Source organism: Monodelphis domestica, chromosome 2 (assembly GCF_027887165.1).
Source record: "Monodelphis domestica isolate mMonDom1 chromosome 2, mMonDom1.pri, whole genome shotgun sequence".
Taxonomy (NCBI): domain Eukaryota; kingdom Metazoa; phylum Chordata; class Mammalia; order Didelphimorphia; family Didelphidae; genus Monodelphis; species Monodelphis domestica.
Window position 1 is genome coordinate 452,704,190 of NC_077228.1, and position 15,284 is coordinate 452,719,473.

At 41.3% G+C, this 15,284-nt stretch overlaps 1 protein-coding gene across 5 annotated transcripts in view; it reads right to left on the bottom strand.

Moving 5' to 3' along the window:
* Positions 1-3,266: 3,266 nt before the first annotated feature.
* The window catches only part of FRMD1 (FERM domain containing 1), a 96,654-nt gene continuing 84,636 nt past the window's right edge, over positions 3,267-15,284 (bottom strand). For 4 of the 5 annotated variants that reach the window (XM_056819056.1, XM_056819058.1, XM_056819057.1 and 1 more), the window contains exons 11-14: positions 12,292-12,615; positions 11,802-11,930; positions 10,629-10,708; positions 3,267-7,138 (exon numbers count right to left, since the gene is read on the bottom strand). In XM_056819056.1, coding sequence (XP_056675034.1) covers positions 6,851-7,138; positions 10,629-10,708; positions 11,802-11,930; positions 12,292-12,615 — 821 coding nt within the window. In that variant the 3' untranslated portion in view covers positions 3,267-6,850. The remainder of the gene's footprint in view (positions 7,139-10,628; positions 10,709-11,801; positions 11,931-12,291; positions 12,616-15,284) is intronic. The other variant, XM_056819060.1, reaches the window with a different exon arrangement.

Sequence of the window (15,284 nt, forward strand, 5' to 3'; positions counted from 1 at the left end):
ATTTCATACTTGTAATGATTTTTAAGGGATGATACCTGCTCTGCAAATTGCAGAGTTAAGATTATGTGTCCACACAGAGCCAGTGTGTGCCACAGGTGGGATTTGAACACAAGTTTTTGAGTCTGAGGCTAGTTCTCCATCTACTCCATAACATTAATTCTATTTCCCTCCATATGACATAATGTAACTTATAAAAGATATCTTCTAAGATATATATGGGCAGCTAGGTGATACAGTAGATAGAGTTCTGGGCATGGAGTCAGGGAAACTCCTCTTCCTGAGTTCAAATCTAGCTTCACACTAGCTGTGTGACCGTGTGTGCCTCGGTTTCCTCATCTATAAAATGTTCTGGAGAAGGAAATGACAAATCACCATAGTATCTTTTCCAAGAAAACTCCAAGTGGGGTCACCATGAGTTGGACATGATTGAAAAAATGAGTAAAGAAGATATATAATACATTCATATTTGTGTTATATATATACAAATATATATACACATATTTAAAAGCTTGTAAGTTCCTGCATCATACTGGGGTGCCTTGGCTCAGAAAGTAAGACCGGAACTAAGCAAGGAGCCTGGGCATATATACAAAAGTGATTTGATAGCTCCAGTGCAAGGACATTCAGAGAAGCTCTTCCTGATCTCATTGCTCTAATGACTCTGCATTTTGTTCCATGAAGAATGGCTACAGTGGGCATTTGAGAAAACATTCCAGCATTCTTTTTGGTCCTCTTCCTCTAATACTACCATCACCCTCTGTTTCAAGCTCGACCTCCATCTCCCCCATCCTGCTTCCCTGGAAAATTTCTTTCTAACTGTCCTTTCATTTATTATTCTTTCATGGCTACTTGAGAGCTTGGTGAATTTATCCCTATGTGCAATGACCAATCAAAACCAGCCAAACTGGTTCTTCTCCTACCTGTCTCCTGTCTTCTGTCCTGTAGCTTCTGAAAAGATCTGGAAAGGGACTGGAGTTGGGAATTCATAGGTATAAACCTCCTTGGCCAAGCAGGTGAACAAACCTTCCTTCTCTTTAATGTACAAGACTGGGAAACTGCCTGGAGTAGGGAAGAATTCCGATGCATCTACGGTGGAACTTGAGGATAAGTCGTCTTGGTTTATTCTTTATTCTGCTCTACTGGATCTTAAGTGTCAGAGAATAGAAATGGCCCATTTTAGCATCCTTTGAAGCACTTAAAACATTGTGCTTTGTGTTATATCAACTTGAATGTCTCATTCTTAATGACTAGAATGAGGGTAGGGGCTGTGACTTATTCTTCTAGACAGAGTTCTCTTCTCTCTCATCTCCCATTCCTCCCCAGGAACATTTCTATAATTTATTTGATGTTTATAATATAAAACACTTTCCTCACAACTGCCCCCATTAGGGCAAGTACAAATTAGTAGAGGTACAAATCCTTACTAGTGCTGTAGCCCTGGGCAAGTCATTTAACCCATTTGCCTCAGTTTTCTCATCTGTAAAAATGGGAACAATAATAGCATCCAGCTCCTCTCAAGGTTGTTGTGAGAATCAAATGGGATAATTCTAAAGTTCTTAGAACAGTGACTTACACGTGGAAAGTATTATGTAAATGTTAACTACTATTTAATTATTACTTCAGGGGGCAGTTAAATGAGCCCTGGTCCTAGAGTCAGAAAGACCCGAATTTAATCCAGCCTCAGACACTTAATAGCTGTGACCCTGGGAAAGTCTCTTGTTTGTCTGTTTTCTCATCTGTAAAAAATGATAACTCCCAGGATTGTTATGAGGAACAAATGAGATAATTCTAAAGAGCTTTCAGGCTAGATGGCTGAACCAATGAAGCAAAGTGCCTAGAGGAAAGAAGACGAGTTCAAATTCAGCCTCAGATACTTACTAGCTATGTGACCCAGGGCATGTCACTTAAATGTTTGCCTTAATGCACTGTTGAAGGAAATGGCAAACCACTACAGTCTCTTTGCCAAGAAAACCCCACAGACTATACAGTCCACTGGGGTCATGAAGAATTGGATAAGACGAAACAACAATAATTATCCTTTGTGTAGTTAGAATGTTGTACTGCAGGACTATATTTCCCAGAACTCCTTTCCTCTCTCCACCACATTGCGTGCTCATGTTTTGTGTATAGTGGTGTGTATCCTCGCCCTCTCTCACTCTTCTCTGGTGGCTTTGTGCACTCCTCTCCCACGTGTGCGGTCTGGGAACTTTTCTTTCTTTACTGAGATTTTTGCTTCCCTTTACTTCGTTATTATTAATAAACTTTGTAAAATACAATACTTGGAGTATTTGGAAATTAATTTTTAATCTTATACCTTACAAGTATTTGCTTAATCTTATAGAGAAAAGGCCCTGAGGACACAGAGCTAGGATTGAAGCCCAGAATTTGAACTCTGAATTTAAGGTCTTAAACTCATATCTCAAACCCCAAATTCCAAGCCTGACCCTTATCACACACTGCCTTTGCAAGTGGATGCATCACTATTGGCAAGCCTGACCTCAGCATTCCATAAGCTGGAATAATGCATATAGACAAAGCTTTTTAAAATGATCATATATTCATTTATTATTTTTTATATATGTATTCATTATATTTATTTTAAAATATACATATTACCTATTTAAATATTATGTTTATTAGAATGATATTTATATTTTATTTAAAATAAGTGTTTATTATGTGCCAGACCATGTACTAAGCACTGGGGACATAGTGATCATAATAGCTAGTGTTCATATAGTGCTTTAAGGTTTGAAAATCATTTTACAAGCAGATTATTTCAGTAAATGTCGAATTCATTTTAAACAAGATTTCAGCTTCTGAGACACAACATGGTCCATACCCATTACATTAAAAAGATTTGGCTGAATCCCAAGGTTTATGTGGAGAGGAGGAGAGTGTTTTCAGCCAGTCAGCGAGCTTGGGGATGGATGAATGGATGAGTGGATGGATGGATGGATGGATGGATGGATGGATGGATGGATAGATACCTAGGAATCACAACATGCTAAGCAATCTCTGGACAACCAACTTGTCCCACACAGTTATTGCTGCCCCCATAAGCAGCCTTGACTCTCAAATGAGTCTGATAACTATTCCTAGTCACCTTTGTCCAAACTTAGTAAATCCTGTGGGACACTGAACAAAGCCAGAGGCAGGGCTTTCTCCAAAAGCCTTTACATGACAGCTGGAGCCCACCTCATGCTCTAAGCTTCCTCAAGCTTCCTCCCCTCCCTGCTTCCCTTCAGACAAAAGAGTTCAAGCAAGAATTTTTTGCTTCTTTATTACATGTGCACGATATATACAAAGATTCCTTTCACAGAAAGGAGTAGCACTTTCCAGTACAGAGAGATCTGAAGATAGCATAGTAGTATAAGCCATCCAGGATGCTGTGTATTCAAGTTCTCCCCTGCCCCCCACCCCCAACCCCCCAAAAGCTTTAATATGAACCAATGTGAACCAAGTATAATCAAGATACAAAATATAGCACTGATAAAAGATAATAATGTTGCATGGGTACAAAAACCTTGCATAAGAATGGTTTCACAGTCATTCAATATTAATACTTTATGAGTATAAAATAACAAAATATAACAATTCTGTCTAAACAAAAATGAGTACCATCTTCCTCATTGCAAGCACAAGTGAGGTGAGCACTTACTTCTGGGGTGATGTGTAGGGAGGGGACAAAAGTCCAAGAGGAGTACAAATAAATAGAAAATATACACAGGCCATCAGGATGAAATCCCTGCTATATAACTCCAAGTACTGCACTCACCCATCAGAGCTCTACTTAGAAGCGAGCAGAAAGGGATGCTCTGAAGGCAGGCAGCACAATTCATGCTGAGCCTTCCCTTTGAAGGAGCAGCGAGTGAGGACACAGAAAACCAACCACCTTCTTTCATAGTGTCCTTTCAAGAGAGAACACAAACAAATGGAGACTCCACTTTCCCATCAGGTGATGCAGGCAGGCTTGTCTATTAAAATGATCCATGCCTTTTAACTGCCTACACAGCAAATACCCAAATGACAAGTTGATGGATGACATGGGAGCAAGGCCACCTGAAACTGAGTCTGCCTCACTCTCAATGGAGAGCTTGTAGGACAGTTGGAGAGAGGAGAATGTTTTCTTATTTATCATGCATTGGGGAGGGAAAAGGGGGTACATTCCTTTGAAGCTACCAGAAGGCTGAAGGAGTACAATAATTAATAACAGGAGAAACCCTGGGATCCTGCATACATACATGCATACTGTCATAATGCTTCATGATTGATGGTGCCATATTGAACCCCAAAGTAGAAAGAATGACTACCTTCTTTCAGCCTCTCACCCTGTTCCTGCCCATGTAAAAGATGAATTCTGTGTCGTTGCCTAGTTAGCTAACTCCTTGATAGTTACTGTAGTTTAGGCAAATTCATCATTCTTAGTCACCAATTGACTACAGAGATTTTCCATAAAATTCTCCCACCATGAAAACTGGAAGTACCATTAGAGCCAGAGAGAAGACCGTCAACAAACTACCTGACCTAGACATAAACTTATGTAAATTAAGGGGAGGGGGGAGTGGCACTGCTGAACTAGGAGTAGAAAAGAAGAAGAAGAGAAGTAGAGAAGAAAAGAGAAAAGAAGGCAGTGGGAAGAGAGGAAATGATTGTTTGTCTATTCATTTTTGGTGCCAACAATGGTAGAAAGGGCAACTTCTCCAGCTTGAAGAGTTTGAGTTCCAATTCTGCACTTATTCAATATTTGATTGCAAACAGGTGATTAAGAAAAAGGGGTTGGTTAAAAGCAGCTGGAATTTCTCAAGAGTCTATTATTAATGCTCTTAATAAGCCACTGGCCATTGACTACAATGCTGAAAATTCCATAAGTTTGCTCCCATTTCACAGATTGTCAAGATATTGTATATGCTATTTCAAAACATAAAAACTTTAGTGGGGGGTGGGACCAAGGGAGAGGGAGGGGGAGAGGGAGAGAGAGAGGGATAAGGAGAAGAAGAGGGAGGAGAGAGAGAGAGAGAGGGAGAGAAAGGGAGAGAAAGAGAGAGGGAGAGAGGGGGGGGAGAGAGGGAGAGAGAGAGGGGGGTAGACAGGGAGAGAGAGAGAGAGAGAGAGAGAGAGAGAGAGAGAGAGAGAGAGAGAGAGAGAGAGAGAGAGAGAGAGAGAGAGAGAGAGAGAGAGAGAGAGAGAGAGAGAGAGAGAGAGAAGGGGGAGAAAGGAAATGAAACGAGAAAGGGAAGAAAGAAAAGAAGTTAGTTTTGAGAGTGATTGACGAACAGAACTAATTACTGACAAAATAAGATAACATCCTTGCTTAAGAACTATTCTGTTTAAGAAACTGAGTAGAATGACTAATTTGATCTAATTTACTTGTTACCGTATTAAAAAAAGGAAATTCCAAGGCTCAGAAAACCTTGGAAGGCTAACTTAATACTTAAGAGTTACATTGGTTTCTTGTTCAATAATCTCTTAAGGTCCTTGTACATGAAAAAAGAACAGATTTGGATGCAATTGATATCACCTGGCAGATACAGAAATAGAAAGTAACCACTGGATACAGAATTGCCTGCTTGCCTGTCCTTGCATAGGCACACATGGTCAAAGGAACGTTCAAATGTCAAATTAAAGCATAATGACTTGAAGATTAGCAAAATGGGAGATTTCGAATCTGCTAGAGTTTCAAAGAAATCAGTAGAAAAGAAACCAGCAAGCCTGAGTGGCACCCTGTAATAAGCACCATGATGAATGCTTCGCAACAGCAAAGTTTGATTTGGAACTCCTGAAGAGTGGGCAATAACCAATCTTCCCACACCCTTGAGAATAATATCCATGCAAATATAAACATACATTCTTGAAGTCAAATTTGTGTTATGCTTTCAATGTATAATTAATTATAAGACTCTATTCAAGGACAACTAAACTGCTGGAGTCATAAAATGGACAATCTTACCATTTTGAGGGTTATTTTATAGATTTTGTAGTGGTATAGAGGATACCTAGCTGGCTGGCTTCCGTAAGTTAGAGGCAGAGAACAGAAGCTTTGAGACTCCAGGGCTCTCTTTTCCTTCTGAGTTGAATACTCATGACTGTTGACACATTTTTTGCTTTCCAATGTTCTTTCCCTCCCCATCTTGCTAATCAAAGGTATTCTGTCAAAGAGAGAAGTTCTTGATTACCCCCCCCCCCCCCATTTTTTGCCAATGGGGCAGGAATACAGAGGGAAATTTCTGTTACCCCAGTGGGAACCTAATGTTTGATTTCATGACCAAAACATCACTGCAATTGAATCCAATTCAACATTTAATAAGCACCTACTATGGTCCAGCAGAACATAGGCTCCTTGTGGGCAAAGCCTATTTTGGTTTTTGTCTTTAGTCCCAGTGCCTTGTATATTATAGGTGCTTAGAATGATTGTTGAAATGAATTTCCCAGTTACTTCCAAGATCTGCCTTAAAAAACCTGAACACACCACATAAAAGCAGCATTTAAAGTTCAGCTGGAGATTTGCTCATTTCTTGTAATCCTGTCGAAGATACTGATGGAAGCTGACAATAGATGGAAGGTTTTTGTATGCCTGGCTCCTTCCACCTACCAGTTTGGAAACTGCCCAGGAGATTGGAATAAACTGTTAGGGCAGTGTCTAAGCCAGGGAGGGACCAGTGCCAGAAATTTGTTCTATGAATCACGTGCACTATGGTTGTCTTGGAGAAGGTGAGCACCATGTAAAGCTCTCCCTTGGTGAGGAAGATGATTCATTTTTGCAGTTATCCACAAGACCTAAGGTGACTTCTCCTCTTTTCTCTCATAGACTACCATGCCACAAACCACCTCCAAACTGTGGCAACTTAGCCTAGACCACAAATTCTTCTGGGACCTGGTCTTCTCCTAGAAGATCCAGGGAGAGACAGTTCATAGATCTTTTCCCATAGAGGGCAGACTTGGTCATACAATCGGCTGTAGAGTATACACAGCCATAAGTCGCCAACTTGTCTTCTAGGGCGCAGCCAAAAGTGTAGCTATGAGATGTGGGAGAAGAAAGATTGGTGCTTGGGGGTGGATGCTGCTGCTGGTACAGGCGGATGTCATCCAGGCTTTGGCTGTGTTGATCCGAGCACTCCCTGGCTTTGATCTCTCTGAGCTGTGGGATTAGAAAGAAAACACAGGGGTGGGTGGAGGAACCCCAAAATAGGTAGGTTCTTCAGATTCAAAAAATGCTTTGTGATAAGGATGAAAAGGGGTTTTCATGTTAAGTGTGGATTGTTTCTCTCTGCCAATTTGCTCCAAAAATTTTCTTAATCAGAAAGCCACAATCCCACATTAACTAGCTGGGAAGTCAGATCCTACTCATGTCAGTGACCCTGTGATCTTGGCCAAATTTGCCAAGCAGGTGCTTCTCTGTTCAAATTCAATTCATCTCTACTTTGAGTCAAGCACTATATCAGGGGCTGGGAAAATACAGTTAAATAAGACTTGGGAACACCTGAACAATGGACTTGTCAAAATAGGAAACAAAAGTTAAAAAAAAAATCAGTCATCATTTTCTACCCCCTCAGAACATCTGAGAAGTGGTTGGGGGAGAGGAGTAAGCATGAAAGTATCAGCAACCAGCCTTGAGTGAGGGGCATGGAAAGGAGAGGGGGAGAGGGAGAGAGGGAGAGAAAGAGACAGACAGAGGGAAAGGGAAAGGGAGAGGGGGAGAGGGAGAGAGGGAGAGAGGGAGAGAGGGAGGGAGGGAGGGAGGGAGAGAGAGAGAGGGAGAGAGAGGGAGAGAGAGGGAGAGAGAGGGAGAGAGGGAGAGAGAGAGAGAGAGAGAGAGAGAGAGAGAGAGAGAGAGAGAGAGAGAGAGAGAGAGAGAGAGAGAGAGAGAGAGAGAGAGAGAGAGAGAGAGAGAGAGTTGGGAGGGGGTTGTAGCCTAAGAATATCCACTATCACCAGATTGCCCCTTGAGGGAGGGGAAAGCCTCCAAAGTTGGTCTATCCTAAAGCTCTGTGGTTAAATTGTCTCAAAAAGCATCACTGGCACCAAGCGAAAATCTAATCCAGCTTAACCCCCCCCCCCCCAAATCATGTGCTTTCCCCTGGCATGGCTCTCCTTGATTCCTGCCTGCCATGCCCGCCCCTAAAATTCCAACATCAACCAGCATTTGACTCCTTTCTGTGACTGGTGCATGTTTCTGTCTTGCTGTTGGCAAAGTCTTGACATATAGAGTCGGACCAGAGAAGACATCATTCCAAAGTTTCCCGAGGACAGGGGCAATGTCTGGGGGGCTTCTTCTTAAAAAGGGCATGGCACAATAATGCCACATGCAATTAGAGGCTTAATGAACTCTTGTGAGGATGGTAATCATGGAAACTTCTAGTTTAGAGACAAGCGGGTGGAACTCGATTGGAAAGATTTCATAATCTTTTCTAAACAAGTGCTTTCTTTCCATGCCCCTGGCATTCAGCCCCTCTCCCACCCCCATACACTCCCAACCAGAGTGTATGTGGCCAAAACAAAGAACAGAGCAGACCAATGTATATAGTATCAGAACAAGATGAATCCTAATCAAGCTGCGTGGGGTACAAGAGAACTAACTCATCACTATCTTCAGCAGAGACCTATTCAGGCACACCCCTAGGAGAGTATTAGCTAGCCAAGTGGACAGAGCATGAGGAAATGGAGTCAGGAAGACCTGATTTCAAAGACTGCTTTGAATACTTCTTAGTTGTTTGACCCTGGGCAAGTCACTTAAGCTCTGTTGGCCTCAATCCAGTGGAGGAGGAAATGGCAACCACTACAGCATCTTTGCCAAGAAGATTCCACGGAGAGTCATCAAACACGACTCAACAACAACAAACAAAACACTGCAGGAATGTTTGCTACAATTATTTTTCTTAGTAATATTAACACATGAGCTTCTTGAGGACAGAGATTATTTTTTGTTCTGATATATTTTCACCACACATCACTGTCCCTTCATAGTAGGTGCTTAATAATATTTGCTGGATGGATTCTACAAAAAAAAAAAATCATTATTTCCTACTCAAGGCTGGCTGTTTGTGTATATCCAGTCACATTCAGTTGTGTCCAACTCTTTGTGACTCCATTTGGGGTTTTCTTGGCAAAGATACTGCAGTAGTTTGTCATTTCCTTCCCCAGCTCACTTTGTAGATGAGGAAACTGAGGCAAGCAGGGTTAAGTACTTGACCAGGGTCACACAAGGCTGTTTATGAATCAGGTAAAAAAAAAACTAACTAGCCTCAAGGATTTTCCTAGCAAATTAAAGTTGTTTTATAAGGGCTGACCTAACTACTCTGATACAAGGGAAATGCTGAGCATGGAATGTCTAAAGAGAATGACCACTCCATATGCATCCCCATCATTTTCCTTAAGCATGGGGGAATTATGACATTTTCCCAAGTACATTAGCCATTCTGTGTTTTAGCACTTTAGGAAGAGATGCTGAGGTGTCTGAAGCAGGCATCCATGCAATGGGCATAAACAAAGTTTGCAAAGAGCCTCAGGACACATGCCTTTTCTGCTTGAGCTCACACAGTCTGATTTTATCATCGCTTATCTTTGTAAGGTATCCACAGTCCCACATGGTACAGAATTTAAGAAAAAGACAAGCATAATGACACACATTGCCACTTTCTCTCTTTCTTTAAGTCAGTCAATACCTAGGGTTATAGCCCATTAAACTATAAAATATGAAACGGCAGAGCAAAACACACCCATAATTGTGGAGAGGTAAATAAAGGTGGACAGAAGGTTATCTGGCCCAGGGGCCTCTCCTTATTAAAGGAGAACTCTACAAATTACTCTCCCCACAGGGTAAAGGTGAAAAAAAATAACACATGGTAAAACCACCACATGCTAGGTCACGGGCACAACATTCGGTGCCCGAGGTACCGATGTAGATTCTCTAGACTACATGCCAGCTGGGATCTAAGTTACATCCCCACTCTGGGTCTCAATTTTCTGGTCTATAAAATAAGGAGTTTAAATTAGATGGTGTCTGGCACCTAAATTCCTTCCAGGACTAAATCTGTAATTCTGGACATGTGTCTGTGAATGCTTGTTTAGAGGCTACAAAGGAAAGAACCATCTATGCATGAATACCAGTTTCCTTAAAATCAGGGGGCAGCTTGGGGTACAGTGAAAAGAGCTTTAGATTTAGAGTCAAGTCATGAAGTTCTCAGTTCAAATCTAGCCTCAGACATTTAAATAGCTGTGTGATCTTGGACAAGTCACTAAACCTTGGTTTGCCTCTATTTCTTTTCTATAAAATGGGGATAATAATAGCACCTACCTTCCAGGGTTTTATGAGGATCAACTGAGATATTTGTAAAGTGCTTAGCAGAGCAACTGGCATATTTTAAGTCCTATATAAATGTAAGCTATTTTGAGTATTGGTATTGAAATGTTTGGGGTAAGGTGGGAAGGAAAAGGTAGGGCTGCTGAATAACATGCCAGCCCTTCTTATGGGGGCATAGGAATTCATATGTTGCAGGAGAACATGAACCAGGACACCTGGGTCTGTTGAAGATGAAAGGTATAAAGTTCATCATTTATATGGACAGGATGGGATGAGATTCTTTAAAGGCAAAAAATATAATAACTGGCATGGAAGTCCCCTCTTTTACCTGGTTAAGGGCTTCGACACTCTGACCCCGCATCTTGACCAGTGTTATCTGCACCACAGCAAAGGGTTCCTGGTGAGAGTCTATAGGAGAAGAAGACAAATCCGGAGGGACGATGAACCCTGGGTTCCCTAGGCACAGCTCCACCTTTCCCAACCTCCTCCCACTTTTGCCCCAGCTCAAAACTCTTTAATCTTCCATGCCAACCTGCCCTGGTCAACGGGCTCCAGGGAACAAAGGCGAAATTCTGAAACGTGCAAAGAACTTTCATCAAGGGCAACAGAATGGCCACTGATGGATGGCGTTCTCCTGCAACCTTCACTTGCTCTTGCCTTGCTGCACTCATTAGGTAACTTGGGATTTCTCTGCTGATACTCATTTATTTTTGCCTTGTCAGAGGCCAAAGAAAATATAAGGAGGCTACTCACAAAATAACTTAAAAATTAAACCAACTCACGTTCTAGAGGGGCTACTCAATACTCATAAGAGAAGTAGAAAGTACTCAAGACAGTAAAATTCAGTGGCTAGTCTTGAGAGGAGGAAGTTCATGAGATGTGTTGCTTATATATATTCAATATTTCAAGAAATAATGATCACAAAACCACCCCGAATATAATATTTTTGAAGATTTAGAAGGTCTTTTCAAGAGGAGCAGTGGTTTAATGATAAGAAAGCTAGTCTTTGAGTCAAGTAATATGAATCAGGATCTGAGCTCTGACATTTAGTAGTTGTGTGACCAATGGCAAGGCACCAAGCTTCAATGAGCCTTGGGTTTCTCATCTAAAATAATATAATAATATAATATAATAAGGATAATAGCCCTTGCATGACTTGGCTCCCAGGGAATTTAAAGTGCATGGGATCATAAGATTTAGGACTGGAGGGCATTTCTGATGCTCTCTAGTCCAATATGCTTATTTTACAGAATATTGGGGGGAGCGGGGGCTGGAGAGGTCCAGTGCTCAAGGTCATATTGGACATTAAGTGGGAGAGCTGGGACTCGCACTCAAGTCCTTAGGCTCCAAGGTAAAGGTCAAAGATATTGTGCTGAATCATTGAGTCTCTTGTCATCATCATCATTGCCATTATGAGATTGGAAGCAGAAAAGGCAGAAAAGAAGCTGAGCTAACAAATTCAGTCTTTTTTCCCATGAAGAGAAAATTTAGCTGAACTCACCTTCATAGCCATGTAGGCCAAGAGTAAGTGGATTCATTGATACTTCTTCCATTGCCTTTTCCAGTCTGTTATTCCCCACTGGATCATCTACTGTCACGTCCTCTGGTCCATCTACCATCACCTCCACCTCTGAAGCAACATGAAGCAAAAGGAAAAGTATTTGAGAAACCTGGATTTTAGGATTAGAAAACTCACTTAGCTCTTCCCAAACCAAGTATATTCTTCTTTTTTTTTTTAATCCTTACCTTCTGTCTTAGAAGCCAGACTGAGTATTAGTTCCAAGGCAGAAGAATAATAAGGGCTAGGTAATGGGGGATAAGTGACTTGCCCAGGGTCACACAGTCAGGAAGTATCTGAGGACAGATTTGAACCCAGGACCTTTCATCAGACCCAGCTGTCTATCTACTGAGCCACCTAGCTGTTCCCAAGTAAGTGCACTCTTTTTTTAAACCTCCCTCTTCCTGATCCTCTGCTTCTCCCACCCACTCACCATCCTCAGTTCTCCCTTTACTGCTGCTATCTATGCCAGAGCTGCTGTGGCTGGTGGTGGACCTGCAGGACTTCTCTTTACCATGGCCCAGCTCCACGCCAAAGGGCTCATCCACAGACATCTCCACAGATACACGGTGTCTCGAGTCAGCCTCAATGCCAGATGTATGCGAGCTGCCATGACTATCTGTTGAGCGATGGGAGAGCCTGTGGTGGTTCCGACCACTGCCTCTGCTGCTTCCACTCCCATGAGAGTGCTTGTCTGACTGGTCAAGGTCCATCTCTAGGGTGTCACTGATGTAGGACTCCCGATAACGCTTCTTCTCTAAAGAGGTGAACAGGAAGAAAAGGGGAAAAGAGGAACAAAGGAATGTATAAGGATCGCCCAGAGGACAAAGATCTGGCCCAGGAGTTAAAAAATACTCATTTCTGACAATCTACTTGCTATGTGACCCATGACAAATCATTTAACTTCTGAAGGCTCTAGCTTACTCTAAGACTCTATAAACTTTCTGAGAAGATGCCAGTTTGAGGGGAAGAGTTCAAAACAAGGGATAAAAAGGATTACACAATATAAAACAGACAATTTTGAATTCATAAAACTGCAGAGTTTGCACAAGCAAAATTGATAGATGTAATTATAAAGGCAGTTAACTGGGGGAGAAAATCTTCCTAATAACTTTCTTTGACAAAGGGCTAATATCCAAGATATATGAAGAGCTAATTCAAATGTAAAAACAAAAACCATTGCCTAATAGATATAGTATATACAAAAGCAATTTCAAAGGGAAAAGTCCAGTAGCTATAAGAAAAAAACACTCCAGGGGCAGCTAGGTGGCTCAGAGGATTGAGAGCCAAGCCCAGAGATGGGAGGTCCTAGGTTCAAATCTGGCCTCATACTTTCTAGATGTGTGACCCTGGGCAAGTCACTTAACCCTTATTGCCTAGCCTTTACTGCTTTTTCTGCCTTAGAACCAATACATAGTATTGATTCTAAGATGGAAGGTAAGAGTTCAAAAAATAAAGAAAAAATACTTCAAAACCCAATTAATAAGAGAAATGGAAATTAAACTCTGAGGTTGTATAACTCATACCCACTACATTGATCAAAATGACAAAAAGGGGAAATAATCATTTTTCAAAGGGCTATGGAAAAATAAGCACATTAATATATAATTAGGGGAGCTATGAATTATCCCAGACTTTCTGAGAAGCCACTGGAATCAATCAAGTCACTAAATCGTGTCCTCCTTTTGACCCAGGAACACTGATACCTGATACTAGGCATCAGAGAAGGAGGAAAAGGACCTATAAGTACTTTGTAGCAGCAATGAGTCTGAAACTAGGCAGATGCCTATCTATTGAGGAATGGTTATACCAATTATGGTATGTGAATGCCATGGAATATTGTGTCATAAGAGTCACAAAAGGAAGTGGTAAGATTTACAGGAATTGTCGTAGAGTTGAGTAAGTATAACTAGAAAAACTTATACAATAACATCAACACTGGAAAAATCAAAAAACCTTGGGAAACTTAAGAAGTTACGAATTTTTTTTTAAACCCATACCTTCCATCTTGGAATCAATACTGTGTATTGGTTCCAAGGCAGAAGAGTGGTAAGGGCTAGGCAATGGGGGTCAAGTGACTTGCCTAGGGTCACACAGCTGGGAAGTATCTGAGGGCATATTTGAATCCAGGACCTCTCATCTCTAAGCCTGACTCTCAATCCACTGAGCCACCCAGTTTCCCCCAAGAATTTATAAATTCTAATCAATGCAATGGCAGCCATGATTCCATAGGACTTGTGAAAAGAGCCTGCTATGGTACAAAATAAGGAATGCATTTCTGGCTGGGACCAATGTGGGGATTTGCTTTGCTTGAGTAGATACTTTATTATTTGCTTGTTTATTCAGTTTTGGGAGGCTTAAGTCAGGGAGGAAGTGGGAAGTACAGGGATGGGGTTAGCAAAAAAAAAAAAGAAAAGAAAGGCAAGAGGAAAAAAGATAAGCAGGACAGATATGGAAATAGTATGGTGAATGTATCATTGCTTTAAGTTGAAAAGCAAGCCATACAGAATATAGATTCAAACTTCATGTAGGTATAGTATTCTTTTTCTGTTCAGTTTGGTGTATAGAAGTGTTTACCTTATTGGGTACTGGCTAAGCTCAGACAATGTTTAAAAAAAAAAGAAAAGAAAAATTTCAAAAATGAAGGGGCTAGTTTGTTTTGGCAAAGGGAATTTCCTCACCTGGAGATTGCTTAAACCAATCAAAGCTACTGAAAGTAGATTCCTTTACGTCCTATTGCTGTCTCTATCCCTAGTAGGGGCATAAGGATGGAACAACAACAGCAAAAAAAACAAAACAAAAAACCTAAACTTAACTAAAACTTGGCAGACACAACATATTGAATCCCAGATAGTGACTGAGGACACACACTGATCTTTTCTAGAGAAGACATCATCCAGTTTACCTATTTCTAGGCTGCCAAAGATGGCACACTCTCTTCCCCTTCACCACATTCACTCTGGCAGGAAGGGAAGAAATTTCACTCAACAAACACTCCCACGTGTGGCTTACAGTGTGGAGAAGCTGAAGCAAAACAAAGTTCTAAGTCCAATCATCCTCTCTTCTGCTGAAGGTGAACCCAGTCATAAAATGCTGATTACAATTAATTACCATCATTATCAGTTGTCTTGCAGAAGCTGTTCTCCAAAGAAACCCAGGACAAACCTTGGTAAAATTCTCTCCTCAGCAGTTTACAGAAGAAGAAACTGAGGATGGGTGTCTATAACAATTTTCTCTCTAGCAAGAGTTGCTAAGGCTTTCTGGGAAGACCAATGCAGATGGAAGAATGTGGAATTCTTGGCAATCCGGTCTGAGGTATTGCAGAGCTCAGCTAAATGGGTTCATTACAGATCAAAGGAATGTGTAGGCTTTGCCCATCCATCACCCTGTGAGCCTTCATCTCTCTTGTTCTTGCTCCACCCCATA